We start from the raw sequence: 14,622 nt of genomic DNA, 5'->3' as shown, positions 1-14,622 counted from the left end.
GGGGACGATAGACATGTCCAACTCCGCAAGGATAGAACAAAATCCAAATGAGACGCTGCCTCTACCTCAGGGACACCAAAGCTGTTTGTCATCTCAGTGGAGGACACCAGAATCCTGCTGGCACTCCAAAGAATGTTAAGCCTACATATGACAACACCAACATCATGTTAACCATTGAACACACATTAAAGCATTCGCTGGAATAGCTCAGTGGATAATTCTACAAGTTGGAAGTCCAGCCCCTCCATGTTTTGTTGCACTGAAATTTTTATGTCTAGAACATTCAATTCCAAATTAAGTTACAGACTTCTATCCTTGGTCTTCTCTGTTCCAAGGGCAGCCTCATTTCCTTTTCAATTTGGCATGGGAAGCAACACTTGTGACAGTGACCCGCTCTTCGATTTCTGGAGTGTGTTTGAGCTGATGTCGATGCTGATGTTTGAGGGCTGATCCATTTATTCATGTTGCCTGGGGGTAGTGCCAATGGACCTTCAGATCAATCTCACTGAAAATATACCATTGGAGTGCCTAATTGGCTGACTGGTCTTTGCCAACAGAATTCACGATACTTACAGACTTATTCAAAATAGAAAAATAAGATGCTGCTTACTTCCAACATGCACATCACATGAATTATTTATACATTATTCAGAAACAAATATTTTTGAAACTCATTTACTCAGTACTTTGTACATTGCAGATAGCCGCTTAACAGATTCGGTCTTACCCCCTCTCACATCCCTCCTAGCATATGTTAGAAAAGAATTTAGACAACGTGACTTTAGCAGGTGTCTTTTTTCAGATTAGTGGCAGCACGATGGCTAGCACTGCTGCCTCACAGCACCAGGAACCCAGGTTCAATTCCTAGCTTGGGTCACTGTCTGTGAGGAGTTTGCACATTCTCCCCATGTCTGCGTGGGTTTCCTCCGGGTGCTCTGGTTTCCTACCACAGTCTAAAGGTGCGTGGGTCAGGTTGATTGGCCATGCTAAATTGATCCTAGTTTCAGGGAGATTAGCAGGGTAAATATGTGGGGTTACAGGGATAGGGTGGGATTGTTGTCGGTGCAGGTTCGATGGGCTGAACCGTACTGTAGAGATTCTATTCTATGATTCAATTCCTGGCTTGGGTCATTGCCTGTATGGAATCTGCCCGTTCTCCCCGTGTTTGCGTGGTATTCCTCCGGGTGCTCCAATTTCCTCTCACAGCCCGAAAGACGTGCATTACAGTGTTAGGGCAAGGCTACTTGTGACACTAATAAATAAACTTTTAGTTTGAATATGAGCTTCTGCTTGCCTACCTCCTTTCCACCACATGCTACTTGACATCCAACTTCTCAGTATCCTCATGCCAACAGTTAGAGGGATTGTTATTTACAGTAAGTGATTCGGTAGGCAAATGGAATGTTTTGTTTCTTGCAAGGGGAATGGTATATGAAAGTAGGGACGTTTTACTGCAGCTGTACAGGGCACTGGTGAGGCCACATCTCAAACATCCCATACAGCTTTGGTCTCCTTATTTGAAAAAAAATACATAATTGCCTTAGAAGCAGTTCAGAGAAGGTTTACTCAACTCATTCCTGGGATGAGGAGCTTATCTTATGAAGAAAGGTAGAACAGGTTGGGCCCATCCCATGAAGGTTTCGAAGAATGGAAGGTTATCTGCTTGAAACATACAAGTTCCTGAGGGACTTGATAGGGTGGATATGGGAGGATGCTTCCCCTAATGAGAGGGACTAGAACTAAGGGACACAGTTTACGAATAAGAGGTCTACCTTCTAAGACGGAGATAAGATTTTTTTCCCCCTCAGAGGGCCGATTGACTTTCCCCCAGGAAGATGTGGAGGCTGGGTCATTAAATTTATTCACGGCTGAGTTAGACAGATTTTTGATACACAAGGGAGTCAAAGATTATGGGGAGGGGGGTGCGGGCGGGGGGGGGGGCAGACTGCAAAGTGGAAATGAGACCACAACCAGGTCAGCCATGATCTTATTGAATGGTTCAAAGAGCTGATCGAGTCCTAGAACTGCACAGCCCTTCATCCACAATATGATCTAGTTCTTACGCTGTAAATCAAGGCTCCCTTTAATGTGTTATATTAGAATGGATTTTTTTGTGTTTACTGGTAGTGGTTCCCCGCACTGTCCTAGCTTGGGAAGCTCGTTGAAAAATGCATTACATCTATTTCCTGACTTCTGTTGAATTATTCTGTGTACCTGCAGGACACTATCGAGCAGGATTGCTCACAGCATTAATGGGTAAGCTGTAGCCAAAAGTCAATTGGAATGCAAAGCGGGTGATTCTTTCGATAATCTGTAAGGACACATGACACCCTGTCTCTAGATGAAGGAGTTTGAGCAGAGCTATAATATGTCAGACAGACGGGAAGCAGTTATTCAAGTTAGAGTGTAAAGTCCCAATCAACCTTATGGCAGCTGTTCCAGTAAAGTTAATTTTGGAACACAGCACTGAATAACGACATTTAGGAACACAAGGCATTCCCTTAGTATGATGGCATCTGCAGTAAAAGGCATCTGGACTGATGGCCTTATTTGTATTATCAGTCCCTCAGTCCTAAAAATACAGCAAACAGAATAAACCCTGCCCACAGCCCAGGCGTGAGAGATCTCTCTTGTATTTTGGGCCCTCATGCTACATGGCGATTATCATAACCAAGCTTGATGTGATCTTTCCCAGCATCCAGGCATCTTTATTAGGACCAAAAGTTTCAATTTCTTTGGAATTAATGTCAGTGAAAAAAGCCTTCCAAACCCCCTGAACTAAATTAAAGGAAAAGCACAGACACATTTTTCAAATGTTTCGGGAATCAAACACCATTATTCACTGCCAGGGCTCTTCATATACGCACTAAATGATAAACAAAAATAATTAAATATACATAAACAAGAAAAACTTTTGTTTCTGGAGCTCTCCGGGGACCGATTATCGTGGCTCAATTGCTAAAAAAAAGCAATGTGTGCGCACGATGTCATTGATTTAAAGTGACAAGCCAAAATAAAACCAAGATGAGTCAATGTAGGTTATCCATCAATTAATCCAAAGTGGCCAAATTCTGATGACATCGGCTTTTCAATTTCCACCCCTTATTCACAGCAGTGTTCCTTAAAATTGAAGCTGGAAGCTGAAGATATCGGCATGTCATGTCCCGATTTGGCTCGAAGGGTTCAAAGTTGATTTGCAGTGAAAAGTAACATTTGTGCCACACAAGTATCAGGCAATGACCATTTACAACAAGAGCAAATCTAACCATCACCGTATGACATTCATTGGCATTACCAATGCTGAATCCCCCACTATCAACATCCTGGGACATTGACCAAAAGCTGAACTGGACTAGCCATGAAATACAAGAGCAGGTCAGAGGCTCAGAATCCTTTAGTAAGCAGCTCACCTAACTCCCCAAAGCCTGTCCACCATCTGCAAGGCACAAGTCAGGAGTGTGATGGAATACTCTCCACTTGCCTGGGTGGGTGCAGCTCCAACAACACTTAAGAAGCTTGAAACCATCCAAGACAAAGCAGCCCACTTGGTTGGCACTCCATGCACAAATATTCACTCCCTGCATCACTGACACACAGCAGAAAGAGTGTCCACCATGAACAAGATGCACTGCAGGAACTCACCAAAACTCCTTAGACGGCACCTTCCAAACATATGACCACTACCATCAGGGCAGGTGATACATAGGAGCAAGTTTCCCTTCAATCCACTTATCATCCCGACTTGGATCTATAGTGCCGTTCCTTCATTGTTGCTGGGTCAAAATCCTGGAACTTCCTCCCTAACAGCACTGTGGGTGTATCTACACCACATAGACTGCAGCGGTTCAAGAAGGAGCTCACCACCACCTTTCTGAAGGACAATTGGAGATGTCTAGCCAGCATACCTTGAATGATTTTTTTTTAAAATCAGTTCTTTGGGTGGAAGTGAATGGAAACCAATCTATCATTTAACTGATAGGAAGTAATTAATCTCCTGACATCAATGTGTTTTACAACGAGCAGCCACCCAGCTGAGAGCTTTGAAAAATATAACACACGTTAGGCCAAACCGCTAAATAGAGACAAACAAGATTTTTTTTCAGAAATAATAGGACTGAATCCCGACATATAATGTTCAGTACCTTAGAGCAAACTCTTCACCATCATTCTGGAGAAGTACATCATCCTTTGGCAGGGAAGGAAAATCCACCAGCAGATTAGAACCGCCTGTATCTTTGATGTCGCAAGGCACAGAAGTACTGGTAACACAGAGAAGTGATTTTTTTTAAAAATGAGCATCGTTGAATGAGTAGCAATAAAGATTTCTTTAAATCATCTCTTTTAGAATCCTCCAAATATTTCAGCTGGGGAGACCCCAATAGATGGACTGAATGGTGGCTCTAACTAAAGGTTGATCTTTGTTGTAAGAGCAACAATTTGAAATAAGTCGATTATTGTGTTAAAATAATCTCAAAAGTTGCTGTTTCAATTGAACCAGAAAGGAAAATTGGCAGTAAGAATGTTACTTTCAGAATAAAGGGTTCCAGCTTTAAGGTTCAACTTGTGTAATTACCAAGTACTCAAAATGAACGACCTCAACTCCTTCAGCTGTTGCCAGGCTTCCAACTGGAAGAATTATCCAGACAGTTACCTGGTAACAGTAAAATTGCAGAGGAAATGCTGACTTTGCTCATCTCAGGCAGCTGTAGGTACAGATCAACCCATCGTCAGCCCAATTCTGAAAATCCTTTAAATGCTAGCGACAGAGATTAATGTATTTTAAAATCCGTTTTGTTACATTAAACCAACCTGACCCACTTTTGCTGCAATAATACCATCAAAGCACGATTCTATTCCACAGCACAAATCTCAAATGGAATAAGTTTGTTCAGATTAGCTTTCAAAATGCCTTTGCATCAAAATGCCAGAATTTGGTTTGAATGTCAAGAACTGTGGTGTATTAAAACATGGAAGGAGGGTTTTCTTGGCTTCAGGGAAACAGGACAGTTGTAAACAGGAAAGAAAAATAACAAATTCTACTGGTCAGATCCACCGTGATAACAATAACTTTACTGAGCCACAATTATAATTTTGTTAAACATTTTGCAGTAAAGTGATACGATGTACGATGCAAACCTGCGCAAATTACTGCAGTCATTGTTGGCATCTTACCGAAAATGTTATGGAATAGTGCACTCGATACAACATCCCTACAAGTAAGTTTATTTATCAGTCACAAGTAAGGCTTACATTAACACTGCAATTAAGTTACTGTGAAATTCCCCTAGTCGCCACACTCCAGCGCCCGTTCGGGTCAATGCACCTAACTAGCATGTCTTTCATACTGTGGGAGGAAACCAGAGCACCCGGAGGAAACCCATGCAGTCACAAGGAGAATGTGCAAACTCCACACAGACAGTGACCCAAGCCGGGAATTGAATACAGGTCCCTGGCGCTGTGAGGTAGCAGTGCTAACCACTGTGCCACCGTGCCGCCCATCTACAACATCTGCCATCTTCTGTGTGTCCTTAATGCTCAGCGGAAATTGCAGACAAAATGTGCTGCTGGATAAAATGCCATCTGTGAGATGATGTTTGAAATATGTTTTTGATGTAACAGAAATATGATCCTGGTGCAAGTGCTGGGATCTACCAGCTGGGGCCCTCCAGTGCTGGCGTAGTCACGAGTGTCGACAATGAAAGGGAGGTTTCCTATTTGAAATATTCCTGTGTCACTGTGGGTGTACTTTGATTGCAACAGCAGGCATGGGAGAAATAGTCCAGAACAGTATCATTGGTAACCTCAAGAGCTCTTAACACAGAAAAGTTTCAATAGCTCTGGAATCTGCTGGAAGAGTCTTTTGAGGGAACCCAGGTCAAAAAGCCTGGACTATCAGTTAAACCCACCTTCCACTGGCTGGGGGACTGATATACCAGCTGTCCATCAGATCCCAGGCCAGTCCCAAGTGAACCCCTTGTCTTCAAGATTTTAGTCTTGACCCTCGAATCCAGGGAAGGAACAATATTTGAGGTAGAGTTGGGGGTTTCCCCAACATGACTCCCGTGGGCATTAATAAACACAGGACTTGACACAGAAAATCCTGGTTCTTTTCTAATTCATTGGCCCACTCCCATGTTCCTGCCCAATGCACCAAGGTAGGCTACTGGATGGTCCATGAGTCTTTGAGCCTTGCACTTTGACTGTATCAACACTTACTCTGACCATAAGACGTGGGAGCAAAAATAGGCCATTCAGCCCATTGAGTCTACTCCATATTTCAATAAGAACATGACTGATCTGATGTGATAATCCTCAACTGTACTTTCCCGCCTTATCCCTATAACTTTTGATCCCCATACTGATTAAAAATCTATTCCAACTTCGACAAGGATGAGGAAATGTCGGTCTTCTGAAAATTAGTTCAAATTCTGGTTAGCGTGATGAGTCACCATAAGTTTAACTTTATGAAATAAAATCAAAATACAATATTTAATTAAAAACTACATTTAAACATTATTTTCTACTTGCTTTCCTAGTTATGCACATCCGGGCTCTTAATTTTAATTTGACTTGTTTTCTTCCAGGCCTACCTCTTCTGCACCTTTTGAAATGGTTGAACCCTTTACTTACCCGATTCCTGCTTCCTTCATGCTCTCGTGGTCAGCGCAAGTGGAATAACTTAAATAAAAATTAAGCTTTTAGTGGCTGAAAATTGGCTTGGAGGGATGTTCGCTCAGCAACTGGAAGCTCGCACTGCCGCTCTGCCATGTCATATCGATGTGTAAAGAAATGTGTGCACAGGAAGAAGCTCTTGATAAGCAGCAACCCCAGTAGACCACACCCAGGATAAACGGATCGGAGGCACACAAGCAGCTAACTAAAAATGAACTGGAGTGTTTTGTGATGGAATTCATTGCATGTAGAGATGGAACCAAAATGCTGTTCAGATTTAAACAACAAAAATTAAGAGAGAAAGGACAGATGCAACTGTCTGATCTGGAGACTATTGGCCTGGGTTTACTTCCAAGGTCAGATTGTCTCCAGATGTAGCTCAGGGCAGCTCCTCCGCCCATACGCTTGACCCTGCCATTTTGCCGGGCTGCAGTCAATTATGTATGATGTGGAGATGCCGGGCGCTGGACTGGGGTAAACACAGTAAGAAGTCTAACAACACCAGGTTAAAGTCCAACAGGTTTATTTGGTAGCAAAAGCCACTGGCTTTTGCTACCAAATAAACCTGTTGGACTTTAACTTGCTGTTGTTAGACTTCTTACTGTGTCAATTATGTAAGCAGGGAAAAGGTGCCAACTGCACAGCGGGAACCTGACAAGAAAAACCTTTGATGATGCAGCATAGTATTTGTTGCAGAACCTCAAAGTGATGCAAAACCAAAGTTTTTTTTATTAGTCACAAGTAGGCTTACATTAACGCTGCAATGAAGTTACTGTGATAATCCCAATGGTGCCGCAGGACGTGGGCAAAAGCAGCCAGTTTCCTGAACTCCACCTGTCTACTGGGATGATAATGATGGTGTCTGGGGTGTTATTTGCAAGATATGATCCTGTGAGTACGACTATGTCAGACTGTTGCTTGACTAGTCTGTGAGGCAGCTCTCCCAATTTTGATACAAACTCCCAGATGTAAGGAGGACTTTGCAGGGTCAACAAGGCTGGGTTTGCTGTTGTCACTTCCAGGGCCTAGGTCGAGGCTGGAAGATTCATCTGGTTTCATTCCTTCCTGTTTCCTTTATAGTGCTTGGATACAATGGAGTGGCTTGCGAAGCAAGTTCCGAGTCAACCACATTGCTGCGCTTCTGGATTTACAGTGATTTCCATGCGTTCAGTGCAGGTGAGGACAACAGGTTTCCTTCCCCAAAGGATATTTGTCAACCAGGTGGGTCTTTAAGACAATCTAACAATAGTTTCATGGTCGTCATTAGACTTTTGATTCCAGATGTTTTATTTGCATTCATATTCCACCAGCTGCCGTGGTGGGATTTGAACCTGGGACCTCAGAACATTACCCTGGGTCTCCGGATTACTGAACAAGCAACAAGACCACTGCATCACCACCTCCCCATTTATTAAATATCGTCTGAAAGCAATTACAGAGACATGGCTGCAGGACCACAGGTTCTGCATATTGATGGATACATACACGCGAGAAGACTAGGAAGCTCGGTAAAAAAAGTGAAGGGGCAGCACTGTTAATCAAAGGTGACATTGATGCAATAATTCAAGGTGACCTCGGTTCAGGAGATCAAGATGTAGAGTCAATCTGGGTGGAGATTAGGAACAATAGGGAAAGAAGTCACTCGTGGGAATGGTCTCCAGGCCCCCGAACAATAACTACAATGTATAAGTATACAAGAAGATAGATTGGGTGCTTGTGACAAAGGAAAGGCAATAATTACGGGCGAAAATTAAAAGCTCATGGTGTTGGGGGTAATATACAAGCCTGGATAGAAGATTGCCTGGTAAAAAGCAAGGAGAGTATGCATGAATGGGTCTTTAAGACCATAAGACATAGGAGCGGAAGTAAGGCCATTCGGCCCATCGAGTCCACTCCACCATTCAATCATGGTTGATTTCAACTCCATTTACCCGCTCTCTCCCCATAGCCCTTAATTCCTCGAGAAATCAAGAATTTATCAATTTCTGTCTTGAAGACGCTCAACGTCTCGGCCTCCACAGCCCTCTGTGGCAATGAATTCCACAGACCCACCACTCTCTGGCTGAAGAAATTTCTCCTCATCTCTGTTCTAAAGTGACTCCCTTTTATTCTAAGGCTGTGCCCCCGCGTCCTAGTCTCCCCTGTTAATGGAAACAACTTCCCTACGTCCATCCTATCTAAGCCGTTTGGTTTATCTGATTGGCAGGACAGTAGTGGCCGTGGGTTTGGAAGGTGCTGCCGAAGGAGCCTCAGTGAGTCACACAGCGCATCTCATAGATGGTACACTCTGCTGCTACTGTTCGATGGTGGAGGGAGTGAATGTTTGTGGAAGGGGTAGCAATCAAGCGGGCTGCCTTGACCTGGTATTTGATTTAATTTATAAAATAAACTGAACCAGAAAACAAGTCATGATTAAAAAATGGATTTCCATGTGCTCAGTGCATTGTTATTAGTCAGGAGTCTCAGACATTCCTGCCACCATGTTCCAGTCTCACTGCAGATATGACAACACAGCTGGAACCATAAAAATGTAAGGTATTTTAGAACAGTTGTTACATTAGATTAGGCTGTGCAATTAACATTTCTTCCTTTAGGCCTAAAGCACTTAACCCTTTCTTGCCAACTGAGTTCACTTTTTTCCCCCCCCCAGTTGCAAATTTTTAATTCATTCGTCATCTTCTCTTTTCCTTGTTGAACTTAACCACATATCTGAAGTTCACAAAGAAACTGTACCTGAAATACAATTTCACAAAGAAACTGTACCTGAAATACAATTTCACAAAGAAACTGCACCTGAAATACAACTTTTCATGCTCGGATCTTCCAATAAGCGGCGATGATCATCCGATTGCTACTGCGCATGTAAATTCTCCTGCTGCATGCATCTGGCCAGGTCTTCCCAGCCTGGCTTTGACAGAATGAGCAATGTAATGTTCCCCAGATCACAGTATAATCAGGGTAAGATAGGCATGCCCCTTTTTTTGCAACACTAGGTGGGTAAGTGGGCAGGACAGTGAGGTGGCTAAGCGTGTAAATGGATAGGGGTAAATGGGTGAGGTGGGTAAGTAGGTAGGGGGTAGGTGGCTGAGTGGGGAGTCAAGTGAGGAGGGTAGTCAAGTCAGGAAGCAGTCAACTCTAGTCGGGTGGTGATTAGGGCGTCAGTTCTGCAGTTCCCTAGGCCCTTGACTCGGTTTTAATTTGTCTAACATTCCCTGAGAAGCTATCTAAGTAAATACATTGAAATTGTCTGAAGTCTCCCAACTCTAACTCAGAGTCAGGAGACATTCACGGGGGATCCTGGGAAGCAGGGGAATTGTCCATTGGAAAGTGGAACTACCCGGGCAATTCCCACATAGGTCCACAGTGTCCTGAGGTACATCTCTATCATACGTCTGGTCTCTGACACTCCGGAGTATGGAAGATTTTACCTAAGGTATCTAATTAATCCTGCATCAGGGAGTGGATAACTTGCAAAAAAAAATAGTGCTCGTCAGTTTCCATTGCATGTTTAGAATTAAATCCGGTGTTCTGGGCAAAAATATTCCTTCTATATTATATATCCCTGGGGATATGTGGATTTATGCCTAAAGCAGATAATGTAGTGTTGCCAAGGGTCCCAGCTCATTTGGGAATCTTCTGGAAGTGCTGTTTGATCCCCGAATTCCGCTGTTGGCAAACTGGGAGGAAAATAGTTTGTAAATGTGATTTGTGCCTGTGAACCTTGACTGCGATCATGGGGAAATGTTTAAAATGATAGCTTTCAATAGTGGTCAGTGATATCAAGCACAGATAAAGACATTAATTGTCTAAATATTTGGATATTGCAGTGACTAACCAACCATCAACTGACACTAACCAGAGTTGTCAACCTGAAGATAATGCCATATTAATAAATTCTTGAACACGAGACCTTGACCCATAGGTGTTTCCAGATTAAACTGAGGTTAAAAATTGGTTGGTATTGACATAAAATGATTTAATATGTAACTTTTCAAAGCTTACGGGCCTGTTTCAGCATCAGAAGGGTTATTGCTCTTATCCATTCTCTCATATTAAATATTAATATTAAATGATCCCCAAGGAGCTACATGTGGCTTCGTACAATGTTCAGCTTGTAGGAAATCTGGGGTCTGCTGACTACTCATCATACTCTGTTACTATTACTCAAAGCATAATACTGCCCTTTCAACCTGGAATAGGCAGACAATGTGGTTCGTTTTGGATTGTTGTAGCATAGAGGCAGAACAGATATAATGGACCTCATGGCCCCATCTATGCTGTAAATTTCCATGCAAATCAAATATTGAATTTCTCTTATGTGCTGTAGCCATAAACATATATCATTTTATTAATTTTGGAAATATATCTATTTTCCAAGAGGTGTACAAGAGGGAGATAAAATCATGGACTATTTCAGCACAGAAACATATAATTCAATCCACCCAAACAGCATCACTATTTCTCCACACGGGCCACATTTCATCCCACTTGCTCCCAAATGCTTTTCATATGCAACTACCTAATTCCCCTTCTTAAGGGAAATGGATTGTGCTTGGGCAGAAGTTTGCAGCAGCGATTTCCATATTCTCAGCAGCCTCTGCGAAGATGTTCAACACGGTTAGATGTAAACTCTTTCAGATAGGATGCGAAACGGCGAGAACGCTGTCTGTTCTCAGGTGGATGCAGCAGATCCCAGGACACCCTCAAATGGAGAAGATCAAAGGGGTTTGTCTGGCATCCCTCAGCCAACATCACTGAAACAAACTGTCTGGTCGTTTATCTCATTACTGTTTGTGGGACCTTGCTGCACCATAATTCTTCAAAAGTACATTATTAACTGAGAAATTTAGATCATAAAATGTCCCATTAAAGCTCCTGTCTAAAATTTCTGCTTCTTTGTGCCCAACGGTATTTAATATCCTCCCATTGGCGAGTTTAGTGGTAAGGGTCACCACTACCCTGATTAAGTCGATGGCATGAAAGCCTGTGGATGGCCCTCCCAACCCACTGCCAAGTGAGACCCTTAAGTGGTCAATTAATGTCTACTTAAGAGCCTCATATCACAGCTGCAGGTATTCACTCAGCAACAAGGAGGCAATTCGTCATGTGGAGGCTCTGGGAAGCAAATCCTCTCAGGGTTGACAGCACTCTCTGGGTGGAAAGGGTCACTTATTCAAAGTGCCTGATAGACAGAATGTGATCCACCCCCTTTACCTTGCCATGTGTCCAACTCCTCTCCTCCCACCATGACACAAACACGCATGTCCCCATCTGCCATCACTCATCTGTGCCTGGATCGCTCCTCAATCTTCAGCCTCTAGTGTACAGGGGCTGCTACTGGCAGCAGACACTGACTGTCCCTGGCATTGCCCCCTGGCACTGCCAAAGAACTGCAGGCTTCTGATTGGTAAGCTGGACTTCCACCATTGAGAGCTCACTGCTGCCCAGTTAACTATCTGATTGGCATGTAACAGGCATCCCAAAAAGAGGTGACACAGGACTCTCGCCAGCTCTCAAGCCAGCAGGCAAGACCAAATTGCTTCCATTTCCCAGTGTGTTGGCACAGCACATTGGATGGATGTAGGATGTCAGTGAAGGAGGGTGGTGGGGGCCCAACATTCACGACCAAAATTGGTGAACAAACCTGCCAAACCAATCATCTGGGACCCCTGAAGCGGTTATGTCCTTAATTGGCAGCAGGATGTCTGCCACAGGGTCCATTCAATTCTTGCATGTCCCTCAGTCCCGCCCATAAGAGCTGCCAGCCAATTATATGCCAGCAAATCTCCATTACTGGCAGTGCTCCTGGGAGCGGTGACTGCTTTGTTTCATTTTTTCCATGGAATGTGGACATAGATGGCAAGGGTAGCACTTGTTGCCCATCCCTCATTGCCCTCAGGAGGTTGGGGGTGAGCAACCTTCTTGAACCACAGCAGTCCGCATGCTGTAGATACATCCACAGTGATGCTAGGAAGGGCATTCCAGGATTTTGACCCAGCAACAGTGAAGGAACAACGATATAGTTCCAAGTCAGGAAGTTGTGTGGTGGTGTTACCTTGTCCTTCTAAGTGATAGAAGTCAAGGGTTTGGAAGGTGTTGTTAAAGGAGCCATGGGGAGTTGTTGGCGGTACACACTGCTGCCACCATAGTGATGGAGCAAGTGAATGCTTAAGTTTGTGTATCAGGTACCAATCAAGCGGCTAGTTTTGTCCTGGATGATGTCGACTTCTTGTGTTGTTGTTGGGAGTAATATTTATGTGGCTGGTCCAGTTCAGTTTCTGGTCAATTCTAACCCCCCAGGATTTTGCCAAAGAGGGATTCAGTGATGATAATGCCATTGAATATCAAGGGGAGATGGTTAGGTGCTGTCAGTCATACACTTGGACATTCACCCGGGATCATCGTTAGATCCCAGGAGAAAGGTAAGTGAAGGCAGGATGGACGTCACAAGGAGGGGGTCACCGGTGAGGTGGAGAATGATCGGTGGAAAGGACAGGGGTGGATTTCTGTGGGCAGCCACTTCCCTGCCAACCCCTCAAACAGACACCGAGTGACTTTGAAGGAGGAACCTCACCATCTAGAAGGCTGCAAGCAAACCCAGCAGGGTTAGCTTATTGGTCTCCCCATATAGAAAGTCTCCCACCTGCCACAGGTGGAATATGTGGAGCACTTCCCATATCTTGGGTAACCACCTCTGTCAAAAGGCCACCACTGACTCGGAGACCCAACCCCAGACTAGTTGCAACAGTTCAGACTTCTTCAAACAACATCAGCGAGTGTTTGACAACAAAGACCTCAACAAGTCAACAATAGTCCTCTTATACAAAGCGATTATCATCACCACACTCCTGGACTACATTGAGACCTGGACTGTGTATGAGCAACACATAGCACTGGAGAAATTCCATCAGCAACGTCTCCAGATTCAATGGGATGTCCATCAAACAAAAGCTGGTGGCCTTCTTGAAGCTATCTCCACCATCATTCAGGCAAAGCTCCTGCAAAATGAATTTCAACAGACTGGACACTGTATGGCTGAAAACATCTTTCCCGCCAGGTCTTGTTTGTCTAACTCTCAGATGGTCAATGTTCCGAGGAAACAAAGAGAACATTTCAAAGGCACTCTGAATCTCTCCTTGAAGCATGACAACATTGACAGGAATGACTGGTGCCCAGCTACTCCCATAGCAGTCATTCAAAATGGTGACAATTTGTCCATTAAGCTGGTTCATGCAGCTTAATGTCTTAATGATGAGGCAGAGTGGCAGCAGAAGGAAAAAAAGGAAGCAAACACTGAATTCCGGATCCCACTACCTCATGGTCCTGCCCCATGTGTCCAGAGATCTGTGGGTTGAGAACCAGCCAGTTCAATCACACGAAGACCCATGGCAGAAACTACAACCCCGAGGAGACATCATTCACAGAGTGTATGGCAGCCGGATTTAATCAGAGGGACGCGAGAAGACAAAGACGCACCCACCAGCACCCCCCCACCAGCCAATCAATCACCCTGACCCACCCGCAAACTATTGTGAGGCAAGTTAATCAGAACTTACCTCTGTGGAGGGCCATTCTTTCACGCACGCGTTGTGTGAGAAAGAACGCAAATAAAATTCATTCAATGCGCATTCTGGGCTGTTTAATCCATAAGGGGCAATGGGAAAAGTAGACCACCAGGCAGCAGGCTGAGAAACACAACAGCAGAGCCCTTAAAACAGGCCAACCCTGAGAGTTACACGACCTGTTGTGGCCGAGGTTTCCAGTCAGAGAAAAATCCAGGCTCAATTGGGATTGCGCACTTCTTGTTTGAGATGAAGTGCACTCAGCAATCCACTCCAGCTGTTAAACTGCTGACAGGAAACGGTGAAGTTGAGAACTCAATGGGGCAACATCAGAGCATGACGAGGTCATTCGACAGGAAAGAATGCTTATACAGTGGGATATATAGAG

At 44.1% G+C, this 14,622-nt stretch overlaps 1 protein-coding gene across 12 annotated transcripts in view; it reads right to left on the bottom strand.

Annotated features, from left to right (window-relative positions):
* The window catches only part of LOC144500442 (uncharacterized), a 256,651-nt gene that overhangs the window by 132,886 nt on the left and 109,143 nt on the right, over positions 1-14,622 (bottom strand). For 11 of the 12 annotated variants that reach the window (XR_013498975.1, XM_078223362.1, XM_078223364.1 and 8 more), the window contains one exon: positions 4,143-4,259. The exons of the other annotated variant lie outside the window; for it this stretch is intronic. Coding sequence is in view for 10 of the 11 variants with exons in the window: in XM_078223362.1 (XP_078079488.1) it covers positions 4,143-4,259 (117 nt within the window). In the remaining variant the exon portion in view is untranslated. The remainder of the gene's footprint in view (positions 1-4,142; positions 4,260-14,622) is intronic. 12 annotated transcript variants of the gene reach the window in all.

This window comes from Mustelus asterias, chromosome 11, assembly GCF_964213995.1.
Source record: "Mustelus asterias chromosome 11, sMusAst1.hap1.1, whole genome shotgun sequence".
Classification (NCBI taxonomy): Eukaryota; Metazoa; Chordata; class Chondrichthyes; order Carcharhiniformes; family Triakidae; genus Mustelus; species Mustelus asterias.
This window is presented reverse-complemented; position numbering and strand designations above follow the sequence as displayed.